The following is a 25,281-nucleotide window of genomic DNA, read 5'->3' on the forward strand; positions in this document are numbered from 1 at the left end:
GACACATACCCCAAAAGCCAATTAAATCTGTGTGAGATCAGTGTGGATGTGCAGTGTGCAGTGTAAGATCAGTGCGGGTGTGCAGTGTGCGATCAGTGCGAGCGTGCAGTGTAAGATCAGTGCGAGCGTGCAGTGTAAGATCAATGCGAGCGTGCAGTGTAAGATCAGTGCGAGCGTGCAGTGTAAGATCAGTGCAAGTGTGCAGTGTAAGATCAGTGTGGGTGTGCAGTGTGCAGTGTAAGATCAATGCGGGTGTGTAGTGTGCAGTGTAAGATCAGTGCGAGTGTGCCGTGTAAGATCAGTGCGGGTGTGCAGTGTGCAGTGTAAGATCAGTGTGGGTGTGCAGTGTGCAGTGTAAGATCAGTGCGGGTGTGCAGTGTGCAGTGTGCAGTGTAAGATCAGCGCGAGTGTGCAGTGTAAGATTAGTGCGGGTGTGCAGTGTAATATCAATGCGAGTGTGCAGTGTGCGATCAGTGCGAGTGTGCAGTGTGCGATCAGTGCGGGTGTGCAGTGTAATATCAATGCGAGTGTGCAGTGTGCAGTGTAAGATCAGTGCGGGTGTGCAGTGTGCAGTGTAAGATCAGTGCGGGTGTGCAGTGTGCAGTGTAAGATCAGTGCGGGTGTGCAGTGTAAGATCAGTGTGGGTGTGCAGTGTAAGATCAGTGCGGGTGTGCAGTGTAAGATCAGTGCGTGTGTAAAGTGTGCAGTGTAAGATAAGTGCGAGTGTGCAGTGTAAGATCAGTGCGGGTGTGCAGTGTGCAGTGTAAGATCAGTGCTGGTGTGTAGTGTGCAGTGTAAGATCAGTACGGGTGTGCAGTGTGCAGTGTAAGATCAGTGCGGGTGTGCAGTGTAAGATCAGTGCGGGTGTGCAGAGTGCAGTGTAAGATCAGTGCGAGCATGCAGTGTAAGATCAATGCGAGCGTGCAGTGTAAGATCAGTGCGAGTGTGCAGTGTAAGATCAGTGCGGGTGTGCAGTGTAAGATCAGTGCGAGTGTGCAGTGTAAGATCAGTGCTGGTGTGCAGTGTAAGATCAGTGAGGGTGTGCAGTGTGCAGTGTAAGATCAGTGCGAGTGTGCAGTGTAAGATCAGTGCGGGTGTGCAGTGTAAGATAAGTGCGGGTGTGCAGTGTGCAGTGTAAGATCAGTGCAGGTGTGCAGTGTGCATTGTAAGGTCAGTGCGAGTGTGCAGTGTAAGATCAGTGCGGGTGTGCAGTGTAAGATCAGTGAGGGTGTGCAGTGTTCAGTGTAAGATCAGTGCGAGTGTGCAGAATGCAGTGTAAGATCAGTGCGAGTGTGCAGTGTGCAGTGAAAGATCAGTGCGGGTGTGCAGTGTGCAGTGTAAGATCAGTGCGGGTGTGCAGTGTGCAGTGTAAGATCAGTGCGGGTGTGCAGTGTGCAGTGTAAGATCAGTGCGGGTGTGCAGTGTGCAGTGTAAGATCAGTGCGGGTGTGCAGTGTAAGATCAGTGCGGGTGTGCAGTGTGCAGTGTAAGATCAGTGTGGGTGTGCAGAGTGCAGTGTAAGATCAGTGCGAGTGTGCAGTGTAAGATCAATGCGGGTGTGCAGTGTGCAGTGTGCACTGTGCAGTGTGCAGTGTAAGATCAGTGCGGGTGTCAAGTGTAAGATCAGTGCGGGTGTGCAGTGTAAGATCAGTGCGGGTGTGCAGTGTTCAGTGTAAGATCAGTGCGAGTGTGCAGTGTGCAGTGTAAGATCAGTACAGGTGTGCAGTGTGCAGTGTAAGATCAGTGCGGGTGTGCAGTGTGCAGTGTAAGATCAATGCGAGCATGCAGTGTAAGATCAGTGCGAGTGTGCAGTGTAAGATCAGTGCGGGTGTGCAGTGTAAGATCAGTGCGAGTGTGCAGTGTAAGATCAGTGCTGGTGTGCAGTGTAAGATCAGTGCGGGTTTGCAGTGTGCAGTGTAAGATCAGTGCGAGTGTGCAGTGTAAGATCAGTGCGGGTGTTCAGTGTGCAGTGTAAGATCAGTGTGGGTGTGCAGTGTGCAGTGTGCAGTGTAAGATCAGTGCGAGTGTGCAGTGTAAGATCAGTGCGGGAGTGCAGTGTGCAGTGTAAGATCAGTGCGGGTGTGCAGTGTGCAGTGTAAGATCAGTGTGGGTGTGCAGTGTGCAGTGTGCAGTGTAAGATCAGTGCGGGTGTGTAGTGTAAGATCAGTGCGGGTGTGCAGTGTAAGATCAGAGCGGGTGTGCAGTGTTCAGTGTAAGATCAGTGCGAGTGTGCAGTGTGCAGTGTAAGATCAGTACGGGTGTGCAGTGTGCAGTGTAAGATCAGTGCGGGTGTGCAGTGTGCAGTGTAAGATCAGTGCGGGTGTGCAGTGTGCAGTGTAAGATCAGTGCGAGTGTGCAGTGTGCAGTGTGCGATCAGTGTGAGCGTGCAGTGTAAGATCAATGCGAGCGTGCAGTGTAAGATCAGGGCGGGTGTGGAGTGTGCAGTGTAAGATCAGTGCGGGTGTGCAGTGTAAGATCAGTGCGGGTGTGCAGTGTGCAGTGTAAGATCAGTGCGGGTGTGCAGTGTGCAATGAAAGATCAGTGCGGGTGTGCAATGTGCAGTGTAAGATCAGTGCGAGTGTGCAGTGTAAGATCAGTGCGGGTGTGCAGTGTGCAGTGTGCAGTGTAAGATCAGTGCGGGTGTGCAGTGTGCAGTGTAAGATCAGTGCGGGTGTGCAGTGTGCAATGTAAGATCAGTGCGGGTGTGCAGTGTGCAGTGTAAGATCAGTGCGGGTGTGCAGTGTGCAGTGTAAGATCAGTGCAGGTGTGCAGTGCAGTGTAAGATCAGTGCGGGTGTGCAGTGTGCAGTGTAAGATCAGTGCGAGTGTGCAGTGTGCAGTGTAAGATCAGTGCGGGTGTGCAGTGTGCAGTGTAAGATCAGTGCGGGTGTGCAGTGTAAGATCAGTGCGGGTGTGCAGTGTGCAGTGTAAGATCAGTGTGGGTGTGCAGAGTGCAGTGTAAGATCAGTGTGAGTGTGCAGTGTAAGATCAATGCGGGTGTGCAGTGTGCAGTGTGCACTGTGCAGTGTGCAGTGTAAGATCAGTGCGGGTGTCAAGTGTAAGATCAGTGCAGGTGTGCAGTGTAAGATCAGTGCGGGTGTGCAGTGTTCAGTGTAAGATCAGTGCGAGTGTGCAGTGTGCAGTGTAAGATCAGTACAGGTGTGCAGTGTGCAGTGTAAGATCAGTGCGGGTGTGCAGTGTGCAGTGTAAGATCAATGCGAGCATGCAGTGTAAGATCAGTGCGAGTGTGCAGTGTAAGATCAGTGCGGGTGTGCAGTGTAAGATCAGTGCGAGTGTGCAGTGTAAGATCAGTGCTGGTGTGCAGTGTAAGATCAGTGCGGGTTTGCAGTGTGCAGTGTAAGATCAGTGCGAGTGTGCAGTGTAAGATCAGTGCGGGTGTTCAGTGTGCAGTGTAAGATCAGTGTGGGTGTGCAGTGTGCAGTGTGCAGTGTAAGATCAGTGCGAGTGTGCAGTGTAAGATCAGTGCGGGAGTGCAGTGTGCAGTGTAAGATCAGTGCGGGTGTGCAGTGTGCAGTGTAAGATCAGTGTGGGTGTGCAGTGTGCAGTGTGCAGTGTAAGATCAGTGCGGGTGTGTAGTGTAAGATCAGTGCGGGTGTGCAGTGTAAGATCAGAGCGGGTGTGCAGTGTTCAGTGTAAGATCAGTGCGAGTGTGCAGTGTGCAGTGTAAGATCAGTACGGGTGTGCAGTGTGCAGTGTAAGATCAGTGCGGGTGTGCAGTGTGCAGTGTAAGATCAGTGCGGGTGTGCAGTGTGCAGTGTAAGATCAGTGCGAGTGTGCAGTGTGCAGTGTGCGATCAGTGTGAGCGTGCAGTGTAAGATCAATGCGAGCGTGCAGTGTAAGATCAGGGCGGGTGTGGAGTGTGCAGTGTAAGATCAGTGCGGGTGTGCAGTGTAAGATCAGTGCGGGTGTGCAGTGTGCAGTGTAAGATCAGTGCGGGTGTGCAGTGTGCAATGAAAGATCAGTGCGGGTGTGCAATGTGCAGTGTAAGATCAGTGCGAGTGTGCAGTGTAAGATCAGTGCGGGTGTGCAGTGTGCAGTGTGCAGTGTAAGATCAGTGCGGGTGTGCAGTGTGCAGTGTAAGATCAGTGCGGGTGTGCAGTGTGCAATGTAAGATCAGTGCGGGTGTGCAGTGTGCAGTGTAAGATCAGTGCGGGTGTGCAGTGTGCAGTGTAAGATCAGTGCAGGTGTGCAGTGCAGTGTAAGATCAGTGCGGGTGTGCAGTGTGCAGTGTAAGATCAGTGCGAGTGTGCAGTGTGCAGTGTAAGATCAGTGCGGGTGTGCAGTGTGCAGTGTAAGATCAGTGCGGGTGTGCAGTGTGCAGTGTAAGATCAGTGCGGGTGTGCAGTGTGCATTGTAAGATCAGTGCCAGTGTGCAGTGTGCAGTGTAAGATCAGTGCGGGTGTGCAGTGTGCATTGTAAGATCAGTGCGAGTGTGCAGTGTAAGATCAGTGCGGGAGTGCAGTGTGCAGTGTGCAGTGTAAGATCAGTGCGAGTGTGCAGTGTAAGATCAGTGCGGGAGTGCAGTGTGCAGTGTAAGATCAGTGCGGGTGTGCAGTGTGCAGTGTAAGATCAGTGTGGGTGTGCAGTGTGCAGTGTGCAGTGTAAGATCAGTGCGGGTGTGTAGTGTAAGATCAGTGCGGGTGTGCAGTGTAAGATCAGAGCGGGTGTGCAGTGTTCAGTGTAAGATCAGTGCGAGTGTGCAGTGTGCAGTGTAAGATCAGTACGGGTGTGCAGTGTGCAGTGTAAGATCAGTGCGGGTGTGCAGTGTGCAGTGTAAGATCAGTGCGGGTGTGCAGTGTGCAGTGTAAGATCAGTGCGAGTGTGCAGTGTGCAGTGTGCGATCAGTGTGAGCGTGCAGTGTAAGATCAATGCGAGCGTGCAGTGTAAGATCAGGGCGGGTGTGGAGTGTGCAGTGTAAGATCAGTGCGGGTGTGCAGTGTAAGATCAGTGCGGGTGTGCAGTGTGTAGTGTAAGATCAGTGCGGGTGTGCAGTGTGCAATGAAAGATCAGTGCGGGTGTGCAATGTGCAGTGTAAGATCAGTGCGAGTGTGCAGTGTAAGATCAGTGCGGGTGTGCAGTGTGCAGTGTGCAGTGTAAGATCAGTGCGGGTGTGCAGTGTGCAGTGTAAGATCAGTGCGGGTGTGCAGTGTGCAATGTAAGATCAGTGCGGGTGTGCAGTGTGCAGTGTAAGATCAGTGCGGGTGTGCAGTGTGCAGTGTAAGATCAGTGCAGGTGTGCAGTGCAGTGTAAGATCAGTGCGGGTGTGCAGTGTGCAGTGTAAGATCAGTGCGAGTGTGCAGTGTGCAGTGTAAGATCAGTGCGGGTGTGCAGTGTGCAGTGTAAGATCAGTGCGGGTGTGCAGTGTGCAGTGTAAGATCAGTGCGGGTGTGCAGTGTGCATTGTAAGATCAGTGCCAGTGTGCAGTGTGCAGTGTAAGATCAGTGCGGGTGTGCAGTGTGCATTGTAAGATCAGTGCGGGTGTGCAGTGTGCATTGTAAGATCAGTGCGGGTGTGCAGTGTGCTTTCAAACACACGTCTTCCTCTTTTCAGGATGAAGTGAAATATGCTGATCTCCGATTCCAGGCAAAGGGTCCGGTGCAGACTCAGTCGCCGCTGGACAGTGAGACTGAGTACAGCACCGTGAAAGCTGTATCCAAAAGATAGACAGGGGGGGAGGGGAGGCAGGGGGTGTTGTAGGGGATTAAACAGCTGTACGTTCCCCGCTAATATCCGACTAATTGTGGTCACTTAACGGCTGAGCTGGAAGATTATATCCGGCCGGTGAATATGTTGGTTATTGTTAATGCCGCTTTCTGCCGATCTCCATCACTGGTAACCCCTCTCCGATCCGTGTCACTGGGAACCCCTCTCCGATCCCCGTCACTGGGAACCCCTCTCCGATCCCCGATCTCCGTCACTGGGAACCCCTCTCCGATTCCCGTCACTGGGAACCCCTCTCCGATCCCCATCACTGGGAACCCCTCTCCGATCCCCGATCTCAGTCACTGGGAACCCCTCTCCGATCCCCGATCTCAGTCACTGGGAACCCCTCTCCGATCCTTGTCACTGGGAACCCCTCTCCGATCCCCGATCCCCGTCACTGGGAACCCCTCTCCATCCCCGATCTCCGTCACTGGGAACCTCTCTCCGATCCCCATCACTGGGAACCCCTCTCCGATCCCCGTCACTGGGGACCCCTCTCCGATCTCCGTCACTGGGGACCCCTCTCCGATCCCCGTCACTGGGGACCCCTCTCCGATCTCCGTCACTGGGGACCCCTCTCCGATCCCCGTCACTGGGGACCCCTCTCCGATCCCCGATCTCCGTCACTGGGAACCCCTCTCCGATCCCCATCACTGGGAACCCCTCTCCGATCCCAGTCACTGGGAACCCCTCTCCGATCCCCGTCACTGGGAACCCCTCTCAGATCCCCGTCACTGGGAACCCCTCTCCGATCCCCGTCACTGGAAACCCCTCTCTGATCCCCGATCCCCGTCACTGTGAACCCCTCTCCGATCCCCGTCACTGGGAACCCCTCTCCGATCCCCGTCACTGGGAACCCCTCTCCGATCCCCGATCCCCGTCACTGGGAACCCCTCTCCGATCCCCGTCACTGGGAACCCCTCTCCGATCCCCGTCACTGGGAACCCCTCTCCGATCCCCGTCACTGGAAACCCCTCTCTGATCCCCGATCCCCGTCACTGTGAACCCCTCTCCGATCCCCGTCACTGGGAACCCCTCTCCGATCCCCGTCACTGGGAACCCCTCTCCGATCCCCGATCCCTGTCACTGGGAACCCCTCTCCGATCCCCGATCCCCGTCACTGGGAACCCCTCTCCGATACCCGTCACTGGGGACACCTCTCCGATCCCCGATCTCCGTCACTGGGAACCCCTCTCCGATCCCAGTCACTGGGAACCCCTCTCCGATCCCCGTCACTGGGAACCCCTCTCCGATCCCCGTCACTGAGAACCCCTCTCAGATCCCCGTCACTGGGAACCCCTCTCCGATCCCCGTCACTGGGAACCCCTCTCCGATCCCCGTCACTGGGAACCCCTCTTCGATCCCCGTCACTGGGAACCCCTCTCCGATCCCCGTCACTGGGAACCCCTCTCCGATCCCCGTCACTGGGAACCCCTCTCCGATCCCCGTCACTGGGAACCCCTCTCCGATCCCCGTAATTGGGAACCCCTCTCCGATCCCCGTCACTGGGGACCCCTCTCCGATCCCCGTCACTGGGAACCCCTCTCCGATCCCCGTCACTGGGAACCCCTCTCCGATCCCCGTCACTGGGAACCCCTCTCCGATCTCCGTCACTGGGAACCCCCTCTCCGATCTCCGTCACTGGGAACCCCTCTCCGATCCCCATCACTGGGAACCCCTCTCCGAGCCCCGTCACTGGGAACCCCTCTCCGATCCCCGTCACTGGGAACCTCTGTCCGATCCCTGTTACTGGAGACCCCCTCTCCGATCCCCGTCACTGGGAACCACTCTCCGATCCCGTCACTGGGAACCCCTCCCCGATCCGCGTCACTGGGAACCCCTCTCCGATCCCCGTCACTGGGAACCCCTCTCCGATCCCCGTCACTGGGAACCCCTCTCCGATCTCCGTCACTGGGAACCCCTCTCCGATCTCCATCACTGGGAACCCCTCTCCGATCTCCGTCACTGGGAACCCCTCCCCGATCCCCATCACTGGGAACCCCTCTCCGATCCCCGTCACTGGGAACCCCTCTCCCATCCCCGTCACTGGGAACCCCTCTCCCATCCCCGTCACTGGGAACCCCTCTCCCATCCCCGATCTCTGTCACTGGGAACCCCTCTCTGATCTCCGTCACTGGGAACCCCTCTCCGATCCCCGATCTCCGTCACTGGGAACCCCTCTCCGATCCCCGTCACTGGGAACCCCTCTCCGATCCCCGTCACTGGGAACCCCTCTCCGATCTCCGTCACTGGGAACCCCTCTCCGATCCCCGATCCACGTCACTGGGAAACCCTCTCCGAGCCCCGATCCCCATCACTGCGAACCCCTCTCCGATCCCCGTCACTGAGAACCCCTCTCCAATCTCCGTCACTGCGAACCCCTCTCCGATCCCCGTCACTGGGAACCCCTCTCCGATCTCCGTCACTGGGAACCCCTCTCCGATCTCCGTCACTGGGAACCCCTCTCCGATCCCGTCACTGGGAACCACTCTCCGATCTCCGTCACTGGGAACCCCTCTCCGATCCCCGTCACTGGGAACCCTTCTCCGATCCCAGTCACTGGGAACCCCCTCTCCGATCCCCGTCACTGGGAACCCCTCTCCGATCCCCGTCACTGGGAACCCCTCTCCGATCTCTGTCACTGGGAACCCCTCTCCGATCCCCATCACTGGGAACCCCTCTCCGATCCCCGTCACTGGGAACCCCTCTCCGATCCCAGTCACTGGGAACCCCCTCTCCGATCCCCGTCACTGGGAACCCCTCTCCGATCCCCGTCACTGGGAACCCCTCTCCGATCTCTGTCACTGGGAACCCCTCTCCGATCCCCGTCACTGGGAACCCCTCTCCGATCCCCGATCCCCATCACTGGGAACCCCTCTCCGATCCCCGATCTCTGTCACTGGGATCCCCTCTCTGATCCCCGATCTCTGTCACTGGGAACCTCTCTCCGATCCCCGTCACTGGGAAGCCCTCTCTGATCCCCGATCCCCGTCACTGGGAACCCCTCTCCGATCCCCGTCACTGGGAACCCCTCTCCGATCCCCGTCACTGGGAACCCCTCTCCGATCCCCGTCACTGGGAACCCCTCTCCGATCCCCGTCACTGGGAACCCCTCTCCTATCCCCATCACTGGGAACCCCTCTCCGATCCCCGTCACTGGGAACCCCTCTCCGATCCCCGTCACTGGGAACCCCTCTCCGATCTCCGTCACTGGGAACCCCTCTCCGAACCCCGATCTCCGTCACTGGGAACCCCTCTCCGATCCCCGATCTCCGTCACTGGGAACCCCTCTCCGATCCCCGATCCCCGTCACTGGGAAACCCTCTCCGATCCCCGTCACTGGGAACCCCTCTCCGATCCCCGATCTCCGTCACTGGGAACCCCTCTCCGATCCCCGATCCCCGTCACTGGGAAACCCTCTCCGATCCCCGTCACTGGGAACCCCTCTCCGACTGGGAACCCCTCTCCGATCCCCGTCACTGGGAACCCCTCTCCGATCCCCGTCACTGGGAACCCCTCTCCGATCCCCGTCACTGGGAACCCCTCTCCGATCCCCGATCTCTGTCACTGGGAACCCCTCTCCGATCCCCGATCTCTGTCACTGGGAACCCCTCTCCGATCCCCGATCCCCGTCACTGGGAACCCCTCTCCGATCCCCGTCACTGGGAACCCCTCTCCGATCTCCGATCCCCGTCACTGGGAACCCCTCTCCGATCTCCGTCACTGGGAACCCCTCTCCGATCTCCGTCACTGGGAACCCCTCTCCGATCCCCGTCACTGGGAACCCCTCTCCGATCCCCGTCACTGGGAACCCCTCTCCGATCCCCGTCACTGGGAACCCCTCTCCGATCCCCGTCACTGGGAACCCCTCTCCGATCCCCGTCACTGGGAACCCCTCTCCGATCCCCGTCACTGGGAACCCCTCTCCGATCCCCGTCACTGGGAACCCCTCTCCGATCCCCGTCACTGGGAACCCCTCTCCGATCCCCGATCTCCGTCACTGGGAACCCCTCTCCAATCCCCGTCACTGGGAACCCCTCTCCGATCTCCATCACTGGGAACCCCTCTCCGATCCCTGTCACTGGGAACCCCTCTCCGATCCCTGTCACTGGGAACCCCTCTCCGATCTCCGTCACTGGGAACCCCTCTCTGATCCCCGTCACTGGGAACCCCTCTCCGATCCCCGTCACTGGGGACCCCTCTCCGATCCCCGTCACTGGGAACCCCTCTCCGATCCCGTCACTGGGAACCCCTCTCCGATCCCCGATCTCCGTCACTGGGAACCCCCTCTCCGATCCCCGTCACTGGGAACCCCTCTCCGATCCCCGATCTCCGTCACTGGGAACCCCTCTCCGATCCCCGTCACTGGGAACCCCTCTCCGATCCCCGTCACTGGGAACCCCTCTCCGATCCCCGTCACTGGGAACCCCTCTCCGATCCCCGTCACTGGGAACCCCTCTCCGATCCCCGTCACTGGGAACCCCTCTCCGATCTCCGTCACTGGGAACCCCTCTCCGAACCCCGATCTCCGTCACTGGGAACCCCTCTCCGATCCCCGATCTCCGTCACTGGGAACCCCTCTCCGATCCCCGATCCCCGTCACTGGGAAACCCTCTCCGATCCCCGTCACTGGGAACCCCTCTCCGATCTCCGTCACTGGGAACCCCTCTCCGATCCCCGTCACTGGGAACCCCTCTCCGATCCCCGTCACTGGGAACCCCTCTCCGATCCCTGATCTCCGTCACTGGGAACCCCTCTCCGATCCCCGTCACTGGGAACCCCTCTCCGATCCCCGATCTCCGTCACTGGGAACCCCTCTCCGATCCCCGTCACTGGGAACCCCTCTCCGATCCCCGATCTCTGTCACTGGGAACCCCTCTCCGATCCCCGATCCCCGTCACTGGGAACCCCTCTCCGATCCCCGTCACTGGGAACCCCTCTCCGATCTCCATCACTGGGAACCCCTCTCCGATCCCCGTCACTGGGAACCCCTCTCCGATCCCCGTCACTGGGAACCCCTCTCTGATCCCCGTCACTGGGAACCCCTCTCTGATCCCCGTCACTGGGAACCCCTCTCCGATCCCCGTCACTGGGAACCCCTCTCCGATCCCCATCACTGGGAACCCCTCTCCGATCCCCGTCACTGGGAACCCCTCTCCGATCCCCGATCTCCGTCACTGGGAACCCCTCTCCGATCCCCGTCACTGGGAACCCCTCTCCGATCCCCGTCACTGGGAACCCCTCTCCGATCTCCGTCACTGGGAACCCCTCTCCGATCCCGTCACTGGGAACCCCTCTCTGATCCCTGTCACTGGGAACCCCTCTCCGATCTCCGTTACTGGGAACCCCTCTCCGATCCCCGTCACTGGGAACCCCTCTCCGATCCCCGTCACTGGGGACCCCTCTCCGAGCCCCGTCACTGGGAACCCCTCTCCGATCTCCGTCACTGGGAACCCCTCTCCGATCTCCGTCACTGGGAACCCCTCTCCGATCTTCGTCACTGGGAACCCCTCTCCGATCCCCGTCACTGGGAACCCCTCTCCGATCCCCGATCCCCGTCACTGGGAACCCCTCTCCGATCCCAGTCACTGGGAACCCCTCTCCGATCACAGTCACTGGGAACCCCTCTCTGATCTCTGTCACTGGGAACCCCTCTCCGATTCCTATCACTGGGAACCCCACTCCGATCTCCGTCACTGGGAACCCCTCTCCGATCCCCGTCACTGGGAACCCCTCTCCGATCCCCGTCACTGGGAACCCCTCTCCGATCTCCATCACTGGGAACCCCTCTCCAATCCCCGTCACTGGGAACCCCTCTCCGATCCCCGTCACTGGGAACCCCTCTCCGATCCCAGTCACTGGGAACCCCTCTCCGATCTCCGTCACTGGGAACCCCTCTCCGATCCCAGTCACTGGGAACCCCTCTCCGATCCCTGTCACTGGGAACCCCTCTCCGATCCCTGTCACTGGGAACCCCTCTCCGATCCCCGTCACTGGGAACCCCTCTCCGATCCCCGTCACTGGGAACCCCTCTCCGATCTCCGATCTCCGTCACTGGGAACCCCTCTCCGATCCCCGTCACTGGGAACCCCTCTCCGATCCCTGTCACTGGGAACCCCTCTCCGATCTCCGTCACTGGGAACCCCTCTCCGATCCCCGTCACTGGGAACCCCTCTCCGATCCCAGTCACTGGGAACCCCTCTCCGATCACAGTCACTGGGAACCCCTCTCCGATCCCTGTCACTGGGAACCCCTCTCCGATCCCTGTCACTGGGAACCCCTCTCCAATCTCCATCACTGGGAACCCCTCTCCGATCCCCGTCACTGGGAACCCCTCTCCGATCCCCGTCACTGGGAACCCCTCTCCGATCTCCGTCACTGGGAACCCCTCTCCAATCCCCGTCACTGGGAACCTCTCTCCGATCTCCGTCACTGGGAACCCCTCTCCGATCCCCGTCACTGGGAACCCCTCTCCGATCCCAGTCACTGGGAACCCCTCTCCGATCTCCGATCTCCGTCACTGGGAACCCCTCTCCGATCTCCGTCACTGGGAACCCCTCTCCGATCCCCGATCTCCATCACTGGGAACCCCTCTCCGATCCCCGTCACTGGGAACCCCTCTCCGATCCCCGTCACTGGGAACCCCTCTCCGATTCCCGTCCCTGGGAACCCCTCTCCGATCCCCGTCACTGGGAACCCCTCTCCAATCCCAGTCACTGGGAACCCCTCTCCGATCCCCGTCACTGGGAACCCCTCTCCGATCTCCGTCACTGGGAACCCCTCTCCGATCCCCGTCACTGGGAACCCCTCTCCGATCTCCGTCACTGGGAACCCCTCTCGGATCCAGTCACTGGGATCCCCTCTCCGATCTCCGTCACTGGGAACCCCTCTCCGATCCCCGTCACTGGGAACCCCTCTCTGATCTCCGATCTCCGTCACTGGGAACCCCTCTCCGATCTCCGTCACTGGGAACCCCTCTCCGATCCCCGTCACTGGGAACCCCTCTTCGATCTCCGATCTCCGTCACTGGGAACCCCTCTCCGATCCCCGTCACTGGGAACCCCTCTCCGATCTCCGTCACTGGGAACCCCTCTCCGATCCCCGTCACTGGGAACCCCTCTCCGATCCCAGTCACTGGGAACCCCTCTCCGATCCCCGTCACTGGGAACCCCTCTCCGATCTCCGTCACTGGGAACCCCTCTCCGATCCCCGTCACTGGGAACCCCTCTCCGATCTCCGTCACTGGGAACCCCTCTCGGATCCAGTCACTGGGAACCCCTCTCCGATCTCCGTCACTGGGAACCCCTCTCCGATCCCCGTCACTGGGAACCCCTCTCTGATCTCCGATCTCCGTCACTGGGAACCCCTCTCCGATCTCCGTCACTGGGAACCCCTCTCCGATCCCCATCACTGGGAACCCCTCTCCGATCCCCTATCTCCGTCACTGGGAACCCCTCTCCGATCCCCGATCCCCGTCACTGGGAAACCCTCTCCGATCCCCGTCACTGGGAACCCCTCTCCGACTGGGAACCCCTCTCCGATCCCCGTCACTGGGAACCCCTCTCCGATCCCCGTCACTGGGAACCCCTCTCCGATCCCCGTCACTGGGAACCCCTCTCCGATCCCCGTCACTGGGAACCCCTCTCCGATCCCCGATCTCTGTCACTGGGAACCCCTCTCCGATCCCCGATCCCCGTCACTGGGAACCCCTCTCCGATCCCCGTCACTGGGAACCCCTCTCCGATCTCCGATCCCCGTCACTGGGAACCCCTCTCCGATCTCCGTCACTGGGAACCCCTCTCCGATCTCCGTCACTGGGAACCCCTCTCCGATCCCCGTCACTGGGAACCCCTCTCCGATCCCCGTCACTGGGAACCCCTCTCCGATCCCCGTCACTGGGAACCCCTCTCCGATCCCCGTCACTGGGAACCCCTCTCCGATCCCCGTCACTGGGAACCCCTCTCCGATCCCCGATCTCCGTCACTGGGAACCCATCTCCGATCCCCATCACTGGGAACCCCTCTCCGATCTCCATCACTGGGAACCCCTCTCCGATCCCGTCACTGGGAACCCCTCTCCGATCCCTGTCACTGGGAACCCCTCTCCGATCTCCGTCACTGGGAACCCCTCTCTGATCCCCGTCACTGGGAACCCCTCTCCGATCCCCGTCACTGGGGACCCCTCTCCGATCCCCGTCACTGGGAACCCCTCTCCGATCCCGTCACTGGGAACCCCTCTCCGATCCCCGATCTCCGTCACTGGGAACCCCCTCTCCGATCCCCGTCACTGGGAACCCCTCTCCGATCCCCGATCTCCGTCACTGGGAACCCCTCTCCGATCCCCGTCACTGGGAACCCCTCTCCGATCCCCATCACTGGGAACCCCTCTCCGATCCCCGTCACTGGGAACCCCTCTCCGATCCCCGTCACTGGGAACCCCTCTCCGATCTCCGTCACTGGGAACCCCTCTCCGAACCCCGATCTCCGTCACTGGGAACCCCTCTCCGATCCCCGATCTCCGTCACTGGGAACCCCTCTCCGATCCCCGATCCCCGTCACTGGGAAACCCTCTCCGATCCCCGTCACTGGGAACCCCTCTCCGATCTCCGTCACTGGGAACCCCTCTCCGATCCCCGTCACTGGGAACCCCTCTCCGATCCCCGTCACTGGGAACCCCTCTCCGATCCCCGATCTCCGTCACTGGGAACCCCTCTCCGATCCCCGTCACTGGGAACCCCTCTCCGATCCCCGATCTCCGTCACTGGGAACCCCTCTCCGATCCCCGTCACTGGGAACCCCTCTCCGATCCCCGATCTCTGTCACTGGGAACCCCTCTCCGATCCCCGATCCCCGTCACTGGGAACCCCTCTCCGATCCCCGTCACTGGGAACCCCTCTCCGATCTCCATCACTGGGAACCCCTCTCCGATCCCCGTCACTGGGAACCCCTCTCCGATCCCCGTCACTGGGAACCCCTCTCTGATCCCCGTCACTGGGAACCCCTCTCTGATCCCCGTCACTGGGAACCCCTCTCCGATCCACGTCACTGGGAACCCCTCTCCGATCCCCATCACTGGGAACCCCTCTCCGATCCCCGTCACTGGGAACCCCTCTCCGATCCCCGATCTCCGTCACTGGGAACCCCTCTCCGATCCCCGTCACTGGGAACCCCTCTCCGATCCCCGTCACTGGGAACCCCTCTCCGATCTCCGTCACTGGGAACCCCTCTCCGATCCCGTCACTGGGAACCCCTCTCTGATCCCTGTCACTGGGAACCCCTCTCCGATCTCCGTTACTGGGAACCCCTCTCCGATCCCCGTCACTGGGAACCCCTCTCCGATCCCCGTCACTGGTGACCCCTCTCCGAGCCCCGTCACTGGGAACCCCTCTCCGATCTCCGTCACTGGGAACCCCTCTCCGATCTCCGTCATTGGGAACCCCTCTCCGATCTTCGTCACTGGGAACCCCTCTCCGATCCCCGTCACTGGGAACCCCTCTCCGATCCCCGATCCCCGTCACTGGGAACCCCTCTCCGATCCCAGTCACTGGGAACCCCTCTCCGATCACAGTCACTGGGAACCCCTCTCGGATCCAGTCACTGGGAACCCCTCTCCGATCTCCGTCACTGGGAACCCCTCTCCGATCCCCGTCACTGGGAACCCCTCTCTGATCTCCGATCTCCGTCACTGGGAACCCCTCTCCGATCTCCGTCACTGGGAACCCCTCTCCGATCCCCGTCACTGGGAACCCCTCTCCGATCCCCGATCTCCGTCACTGGGAACCCCTCTCCGATCCCCGATCCCCGTCACTGGGAAACCCTCTCCGATCCCCGTCACTGGGAACCCCTCTCCGACTGGGAACCCCTCTCCGATCCCCGTCACTGGGAACCCCTCTCCGATCCCCGTCACTGGGAACCCCTCTCCGATCCCCGTCACTGGGAACCCCTCTCCGATCCCCGTCACTGGGAACCCCTCTCCGATCCCCGATCTCTGTCACTGGGAACCCCTCTCCGATCCCCGATCCCCGTCACTGGGAACCCCTCTCCGATCCCCGTCACTGGGAACCCCTCTCCGATCTCCGATCCCCGTCACTGGGAACCCCTCTCCGATCTCCGTCACTGGGAACCCCTCTCCGATCTCCGTCACTGGGAACCCCTCTCCGATCCCCGTCACTGGGAACCCCTCTCCGATCCCCGTCACTGGGAACCCCTCTCCGATCCCCGTCACTGGGAACCCCTCTCCGATCCCCGTCACTGGGAACCCCTCTCCGATCCCCGTCACTGGGAACCCCTCTCCGATCCCCGATCTCCGTCACTGGGAACCCCTCTCCGATCCCCATCACTGGGAACCCCTCTCCGATCTCCATCACTGGGAACCCCTCTCCGATCCCGTCACTGGGAACCCCTCTCCGATCCCTGTCACTGGGAACCCCTCTCCGATCTCCGTCACTGGGAACCCCTCTCTGATCCCCGTCACTGGGAACCCCTCTCCGATCCCCGTCACTGGGGACCCCTCTCCGATCCCCGTCACTGGGAACCCCTCTCCGATCCCGTCACTGGGAACCCCTCTCCGATCCCCGATCTCCGTCACTGGGAACCCCCTCTCCGATCCCCGTCACTGGGAACCCCTCTCCGATCCCCGATCTCCGTCACTGGGAACCCCTCTCCGATCCCCGTCACTGGGAACCCCTCTCCGATCCCCATCACTGGGAACCCCTCTCCGATCCCCGTCACTGGGAACCCCTCTCCGATCCCCGTCACTGGGAACCCCTCTCCGATCTCCGTCACTGGGAACCCCTCTCCGAACCCCGATCTCCGTCACTGGGAACCCCTCTCCGATCCCCGATCTCCGTCACTGGGAACCCCTCTCCGATCCCCGATCCCCGTCACTGGGAAACCCTCTCCGATCCCCGTCACTGGGAACCCCTCTCCGATCTCCGTCACTGGGAACCCCTCTCCGATCCCCGTCACTGGGAACCCCTCTCCGATCCCCGTCACTGGGAACCCCTCTCCGATCCCCGATCTCCGTCACTGGGAACCCCTCTCCGATCCCCGTCACTGGGAACCCCTCTCCGATCCCCGATCTCCGTCACTGGGAACCCCTCTCCGATCCCCGTCACTGGGAACCCCTCTCCGATCCCTGATCTCTGTCACTGGGAACCCCTCTCCGATCCCCGATCCCCGTCACTGGGAACCCCTCTCCGATCCCCGTCACTGGGAACCCCTCTCCGATCTCCATCACTGGGAACCCCTCTCCGATCCCCGTCACTGGGAACCCCTCTCCGATCCCCGTCACTGGGAACCCCTCTCTGATCCCCGTCACTGGGAACCCCTCTCTGATCCCCGTCACTGGGAACCCCTCTCCGATCCCCGTCACTGGGAACCCCTCTCCGATCCCCATCACTGGGAACCCCTCTCCGATCCCCGTCACTGGGAACCCCTCTCCGATCCCCGATCTCCGTCACTGGGAACCCCTCTCCGATCCCCGTCACTGGGAACCCCTCTCCGATCCCCGTCACTGGGAACCCCTCTCCGATCTCCGTCACTGGGAACCCCTCTCCGATCCCGTCACTGGGAACCCCTCTCTGATCCCTGTCACTGGGAACCCCTCTCCGATCTCCGTTACTGGGAACCCCTCTCCGATCCCCGTCACTGGGAACCCCTCTCCGATCCCCGTCACTGGTGACCCCTCTCCGAGCCCCGTCACTGGGAACCCCTCTCCGATCTCCGTCACTGGGAACCCCTCTCCGATCTCCGTCATTGGGAACCCCTCTCCGATCTTCGTCACTGGGAACCCCTCTCCGATCCCCGTCACTGGGAACCCCTCTCCGATCCCCGATCCCCGTCACTGGGAACCCCTCTCCGATCCCAGTCACTGGGAACCCCTCTCCGATCACAGTCACTGGGAACCCCTCTCTGATCCCTGTCACTGGGAACCCCTCTCCGATCCCTATCACTGGGAACCCCTCTCCGATCTCCGTCACTGGGAACCCCTCTCCGATCCCCGTCACTGGGAACCCCTCTCCGATCTCCATCACTGGGAACCCCTCTCCAATCCCCGTCACTGGGAACCCCTCTCCGATCCCCGTCACTGGGAACCCCTCTCCGATCCCAGTCACTGGGAACCCCTCTCCGATCCCTGTCACTGGGAACCCCTCTCCGATCCCTGTCACTGGGAACCCCTCTCCGATCCCCGTCACTGGGAACCCCTCTCCGATCCCCGTCACTGGGAACCCCTCTCCGATCTCCGTCACTGGGAACCACTCTCCGATCCCCGTCACTGGGAACCCCTCTCCGATCCCTGTCACTGGGAACCCCTCTCCGATCTCCGTCACTGGGAACCCCTCTCCGATCCCCGTCACTGGGAACCCCTCTCCGATCCCAGTCACTGGGAACCCCTCTCCGATCACAGTCACTGGGAACCCCTCTCCGATCCCTGTCACTGGGAACCCCTCTCCGATCCCTGTCACTGGGAACCCCTCTCCGATCTCCGTCACTGGGAACCCCTCTCCGATCCCCGTCACTGGGAACCCCTCTCCGATCCCCGTCACTGGGAACCCCTCTCCGATCTCCGTCACTGGGAACCCCTCTCCAATCCCCGTCACTGGGAACCTCTCTCCGATCCCAGTCACTGGGAACCCCTCTCCGATCCCCGTCACTGGGAACCCCTCTCCGATCCCAGTCACTGGGAACCCCTCTCCGATCTCCGATCTCCGTCACTGGGAACCCCTCTCCGATCTCCGTCACTGGGAACCCCTCTCCGATCTCCGATCTCCGTCACTGGGAACCCCTCTCCGATCTCCGTCACTGGGAACCCCTCTCCGATCCCCGATCTCCATCACTGGGAACCCCTCTCCGATCCCCGTCACTGGGAACCCCTCTCCGATCCCCGTCACTGGGAACCCCTCTCCGATTCCCGTCACTGGGAACCCCTCTCCGATCCCCGTCACTGGGAACCCCTCTCCGATCCCTGTCACTGGGAACCCCTCTCCGATCCCCGTCACTGGGAACCCCTCTCCGATCTCCGTCACTGGGAACCCCTCTCCGATCCCCGTCACTGGGAACCCCTCTCCGATCTCCGTCACTGGGAACCCCTCTCGGATCCAGTCACTGGGAACCCCTCTCCGATCTCCGTCACTGGGAACCCCTCTCCGATCCCCGTCACTGGGAACCCCTCTCTGATCTCCGATCTCCGTCACTGGGAACCCCTCTCCGATCTCCGTCACTGGGAACCCCTCTCCGATCCCCGTCACTGGGAACCCCTCTCCGATCTCCGATCTCCGTCACTGGGAACCCCTCTCCGATCCCCGTCACTGGGAACCCCTCTCCGATCTCCGTCACTGGGAACCCCTCTCCGATCCCCGTCACTGGGAACCCCTCTCCGATCCCCGTCACTGGGAACCCCTCTCCGATCCCCATCACTGGGAACCCCTCTCCGATCTCCGTCACTGGGAACCCCTCTCCGATCTCCGTCACTGGGAACCCCTCTCCGATCCCCGATCTCCATCACTGGGAACCCCTCTCCGATCTCCGTCACTGGGAACCCCTCTCCGATCCCCGTCACTGGGAACCCCTCTCCGATCTCCGTCACTGGGAACCCCTCTCCGATCTCCATCACTGGGAACCCCTCTCCGATCTCCATCACTGGGAACCCCTCTCCGATCCCAGTCACTGGGAACCCCTCTCCGATCCCTGTCACTGGGAACCCCTCTCCGATCTCCGTCACTGGGAACCCCTCTCCGATCCCAGTCACTGGGAACCCCTCTCCGATCTCCGTCACTGGGAACCTCTCTCCGATCCCAGTCACTGGGAACCCCTCTCCGATCTCCGTCACTGGGAACCCCTCTCCGATCCCCGTCACTGGGAACCCCTCTCCGATCTCCGATCTCCGTCACTGGGAACCCCTCTCCGATCTCCGATCTCCGTCACTGGGAACCCCTCTCCGATCTCCGTCACTGGGAACCCCTCTCCGATCCCCGTCACTGGGAACCCCTCTCCGATCTCCGATCTCCGTCACTGGGAACCCCTCTCCGATCCCCGTCACTGGGAACCCCTCTCCGATCTCCGTCACTGGGAACCCCTCTCCGATCCCCGTCACTGGGAACCCCTCTCCGATCCCCGTCACTGGGAACCCCTCTCCGATCCCCGTCACTGGGAACCCCTCTCCGATCTCCGATCTCCGATCTCCGTCACTGGGAACCCCTCTCCGATCTCCGTCACTGGGAACCCCTCTCCGATCCCCGATCTCCATCACTGGGAACCCCTCTCTGATCTCCGTCACTGGGAACCCCTCTCCGATCCCCGTTACTGGGAACCCCTCTCCGATCCCCGTCATTGGGGACCTCTCTCCGATCCCCGTCACTGGGAACCCCTCTCCGATCCCCGTCACTGGGGACCCCTCTCTGATCCCCGACGCGGCGATACCTAATGTGCATTATGTCATTCTCTGTTATTTTACTGATTTACTGCAATGATTTAAATTAAATAACAAATGGAAATGAAGAGAAATATTGAACATTTTAAATCTGGGAAATGAGCAAATATCAGATCTGTCTGATAGAAGCTCATCTCACTCCCTGGGAAGTGAGTGAGGGTGGAGGGGAGGGCAGTGAGTGAGGGCGCAAGGGAGGGAAGTGAGTGAGGGTGCAAGGGAGGGAAGTGAGTGAGGGTGGAGGGGAGGGAAGTGAGGGTGGAGGGGAGGGCAGTGAGTGAGAGTAGAGGAGAGGGCAGTGAGTGAGGGTGAAGGGTAGGGCAGTGAGGGTGGAGGGGAGGGCAGTGAGTGAGGGTGCAAGGGAGGGAAGTGAGTGAGGGTGGAGGGCAGTGAGTGAGGCTGGAGGGAAGGTTCAGTGAGTTAGGGTGGGGAGGGCAGTGAGTGAGGGTGGGGAGGGCAGTGAGTGAGTGACTCTGCGGGTCTCTCAGGAAGGGGTTAATGTGCGATACTCTGCGGGTCTCTCAGGGAGGGGTTAGTGTGCGATACTCTGCGGGTCTCTCAGGGAGGGGTTAATGCGAAATACTCTGCGGGGCTCTCAGGGAGGGGTTAGTGTGCGATACTCTACGGGTCTCTCAGGGAGGGGTTAGTGTGCGATACTCTGCGGGTCTCACAAGGAAGGGGTTAATGTGCAATACTCTGCGGGGCTCTCAGGGAGGGGTTAATGTGTGATACTCTGCGGGTCTCTCAGGGAGGGGTTAATGTATGATACTCTGCGTGTCTCTCAGGGAGGGGTTAATGTGCGATACTCTGCAGGGCTCTCAGGGAGGGGTTAGTGTGCGATACTCTGTGGGTCTCTCAGGGAGGGGTTCATGTGCGAAACTCAGGGAGGGGTTCATGTGCGATACTCTGCGGGTCTCAGGGAGGGGTTAATGCTTGTCTGTAGCTGTATAAAACTGTGTTTATCCTCCTGATCTGATGATGTGATTCAGGAGATCTAAACGGATGTAAAATGTTATTTGTGGGTCTCATTAAAGATGGCTGCTACTATCAAATGCCTTATCACTCCGCCCTACTTCCTGCTGCGTTTCCATGCTGTGTCGCTTCTCTTGGGGTTTCCCATTATCACTCCGCCCTACTTCCTGCTGTGTTTCCATGCTGTGCCGCTTCTCTTGGAGTTTCCCATTATCAGTCCTCCCTACTTCCTGCTGCGTTTCCATGCTGTGTCGCTTCTCTTGGGGTTTCCCATTATCAGTCCTCCCTACTTCCTGCTGCGTTTCCATGCTGTGCTGCTTCTCTTGGGGTTTCCCATTATCACTCTGCCCTACTTCCTGCTGAGTTTCCATGCTGTGTTGCTTCTCTTGGGGTTTCCCATTATCACTCCGCCCTACTTCCTGCTGCGTTTCCATGCTGTGTGCTGCTTCTCTTGGGGTTTCCCATTATCACTCCGCCCTACTTCCTGCTGCGTTTCCATGCTGTGTGTCGCTTCTCTTGGGGTTTCCCATTATCACTCCGCCCTGCTTCCTGCTGCGTTTCCATGCTGTGTTCTGCTTCTCTTGGGGTTTCTCATTATCACTCCTCCCTACTTCCTGCTGCGTTTCCATGCTGTGTCGCTTCTCTTGGGGTTTCCCATTATCACTCCGCCCTACTTCCTGCTGCGTTTCCATGCTGTGTGCCGCTTCTCTTGGGGTTTCCCATTATCACTCCGCCCTACTTCCTGCTGCGTTTCCATGCTGTGTCGCTTCTCTTGGAGTTTCCCATTATCACTCCGCCCTACTTCCTGCTGCGTTTCCATGCTGTGTCGCTTCTCTTGGAGTTTCCCATTATCAGTCCGCCCTACTTCCTGCTGCGTTTCCATGCTGTGCCGCTTCTCTTGGGGTTTCCCATTATCATTCCGCCCTACTTCCTGCTGCGTTTCCATGCTGTGTCGCTTCTCTTGGAGTTTCCCATTATCACTCCGCCCTACTTCCTGCTGCGTTTCCATGCTGTGTCGCTTCTCTTGGAGTTTCCCATTATCAGTCCGCCCTACTTCCTGCTGCGTCTCCATGCTGTGCCGCTTCTCTTGGGGTTTCCCATTATCACTCCGCCCTACTTCCTGCTGCGTTTCCATGCTGTGTGCTGCTTCTCTTGGGGTTTCCCATTATCACCCTGCCCTACTTCCTGCTGCGTTTCCATGCTGTGTCGCTTCTCTTGGGGTTTCCCATTATCACTCCGCCCTACTTCCTGATGCGTTTCCATGCTGTGCCGCTTCTCTTGGGGTTTCCCATTATCAGTCTGCCCTACTTCCTGCTGCGTTTCCATGCTGTGTCGCTTCTCTAGGGGTTTTCCATTATCACTCCGCCCTACTTCCTGCTGCGTTTCCATGCTGTGCCGCTTCTCTTGGAGTTTCCCATTATCAGTCTGCCCTACTTCCTGCTGCGTTTCCATGCTGTGTGCCGCTTCTCTTGGGGTTTCCCATTATCACTCCGCCCTACTTCCTGCTGCGTTTCCATGCTGTGTCGCTTCTCTTGGAGTTTACCATTATCACTCTGCCCTACTTCCTGCTGCGTTTCCATGCTGTGCCGCTTCTCTTGGGGTTTCCCATTATCAGTCTGCCCTACTTCCTGCTGCGTTTCCATGCTGTGCCGCTTCTCTTGGAGTTTCCCATTATCACTCCGCCCTACTTCCTGCTGCGTTTCCATGCTGTGTCGCTTCTCTAGGGGTTTTCCATTATCACTCCGCCCTACTTCCTGCTGCGTTTCCATGCTGTGTCGCTTCTCTAGGGGTTTTCCATTATCACTCCGCCCTACTTCCTGCTGCGTTTCCATGCTGTGCCGCTTCTCTTGGAGTTTCCCATTATCAGTCTGCCCTACTTCCTGCTGCGTTTCCATGCTGTGTGCCGCTTCTCTTGGGGTTTCCCATTATCACTCCGCCCTACTTCCTGCTGCGTTTCCATGCTGTGTCGCTTCTCTTCGGGTTTCCCATTATCAGTCCGCCCTACTTCCTGCTGCGTTTCCATGCTGTGTGCTGCTTCTCTTGGGGTTTCCCATTATCACTCCGCCCTACTTCCTGCTGCGTTTCCATGCTGTGTCGCTTCTCTTGGGGTTTCCCATTATCACTCCGCCCTACTTCCTGCTGCGTTTCCATGCTGTGTCGCTTCTCTTGGGGTTTCCAATTATCAGTCCGCCCTACTTCCTGCTACGTTTCCATGCTGTGTGCTGCTTCTCTTGAGGTTTCCCATTATCACTCCTCCCTACTTCCTGCTGCGTTTCCATGCTGTGCCGCTTCTCTTGGGGTTTCCCATTATCATTCCGCCCTACTTCCTGCTGCGTGTCCATGCTGTGCCGTTTCTCTTGGGGTTTCTCATTATCACTCCGCCCTACTTCCTGCTGCGTTTCCATGCTGTGTCGCTTCTCTTGTGGTTTCCCATTATCACTCTGCCCTACTTCCTGCTGCGTTTCCATGCTGTGTCTCTTTTCTTGGGGTTTCCCATTATCACTCTGCTCTACTTCCTGCTGTGTTTCCATGCTGTGTCGCTTCTCTTGGGGTTTCCCATTATCACTCCGCCCTACTTCCTGCTGCGTTTCCATGCTGTGTCGCTTCTCTTGGGGTTTCCCATTATCACTCCGCCCTACTTCCTGCCACGTTTCCATGCTGTGTGCTGCTTCTCTTGGAGTTTCCCATTATCAGTCCGGCCTACTTCCTGCTGCGTTTCCATGCTGTGTCACTTCTCTTGGGGTTTCCCATTATCACTCCGCCCTACCTCCTGCTGCGTTTCCATGCTGTGCCGCTTCTCTTGGGGTTTCCCATTATCACTCATCCCTACTTCCTGCTGCGTTTCCATGCTGTGTGCTGCTTCTCTTGGGGTTTCCCATTATCACTCCTCCCTACTTCCTGCTGCGTTTCCATGCTGTGTCGCTTCTCTTGGGGTTTCCCATTATCACTCCTCCCTACTTCCTGCTGCGTTTCCATGCTGTGTCGCTTCTCTTGGGGTTTCCCATTATCACTCCGCCCTGCTTCCTGCTGCGTTTCCATGCTGTGCTGCTTCTCTTGGAGTTTCCCATTATCACTCCGCCCTACTTCCTGCTGCGTTCCATGCTGTGTGCTGCTTCTCTTGGGGTTTCCCATTATCACTTCGCCCTACTTCCTGCTGCGTTTCCATGCTGTGTCGCTTCTCTTGGGGTTTCCCATTATCACTCCGCCCTACTTCCTGCTGCGTTTCCATGCTGTGCTGCTTCTCTTGGGGTTTCCCATTATCACTCCGCCCTACTTCCTGCTGCGTTTCCATGCTGTGCCGCTTCTCTTGGAGTTTCCCATTATCACTCCGCCCTACTTCCTGCTGCGTTTCCATGCTGTGTGTCGCTTCTCTTGGGGTTTCCCATTATCACTCCGCCCTACTTCCTGCTGCGTTTCCATGCTGTGTGCTGCTTCTCTTGGGCTTTCCCATTATCAGTCCGCCCTACTTCCTGCTGCGTTTCCATGCTGTGTCGCTTCTCTTGGGGTTTCCAATTATCAGTCCGCCCTACTTCCTGCTACGTTTCCATGCTGTGTGCTGCTTCTCTTGAGGTTTCCCATTATCACTCCTCCCTACTTCCTGCTGCGTTTCCATGCTGTGCCGCTTCTCTTGGGGTTTCCCATTATCATTCCGCCCTACTTCCTGCTGCGTGTCCATGCTGTGCCGTTTCTCTTGGGGTTTCTCATTATCACTCCGCCCTACTTCCTGCTGCGTTTCCATGCTGTGTCGCTTCTCTTGTGGTTTCCCATTATCACTCTGCCCTACTTCCTGCTGCGTTTCCATGCTGTGTCTCTTTTCTTGGGGTTTCCCATTATCACTCTGCTCTACTTCCTGCTGTGTTTCCATGCTGTGTCGCTTCTCTTGGGGTTTCCCATTATCACTCCGCCCTACTTCCTGCTGCGTTTCCATGCTGTGTCGCTTCTCTTGGGGTTTCCCATTATCACTCCGCCCTACTTCCTGCCACGTTTCCATGCTGTGTGCTGCTTCTCTTGGAGTTTCCCATTATCAGTCCGGCCTACTTCCTGCTGCGTTTCCATGCTGTGTCACTTCTCTTGGGGTTTCCCATTATCACTCCGCCCTACCTCCTGCTGCGTTTCCATGCTGTGCCGCTTCTCTTGGGGTTTCCCATTATCACTCATCC

The 25,281-nt window shown here is 59.2% G+C and overlaps 1 protein-coding gene across 2 annotated transcripts in view; it reads left to right on the forward strand.

Moving 5' to 3' along the window:
• Positions 1–7,126, forward strand: part of LOC142483860 (pregnancy-specific beta-1-glycoprotein 7-like) — a 153,426-nt gene extending 146,300 nt beyond the window's left edge. The window contains exon 10 of one of the 2 annotated variants that reach the window (XM_075583782.1): positions 5,570–7,126. In XM_075583782.1, coding sequence (XP_075439897.1) covers positions 5,570–5,683 — 114 coding nt within the window. In that variant the 3' untranslated portion in view covers positions 5,684–7,126. The remainder of the gene's footprint in view (positions 1–5,569) is intronic. The other variant, XM_075583781.1, reaches the window with a different exon arrangement.
• The last annotated feature ends 18,155 nt before the right edge of the window (positions 7,127–25,281 follow it).

This window comes from Ascaphus truei, unplaced genomic scaffold, assembly GCF_040206685.1.
Source record: "Ascaphus truei isolate aAscTru1 unplaced genomic scaffold, aAscTru1.hap1 HAP1_SCAFFOLD_374, whole genome shotgun sequence".
NCBI lineage: Eukaryota > Metazoa > Chordata > Amphibia > Anura > Ascaphidae > Ascaphus > Ascaphus truei.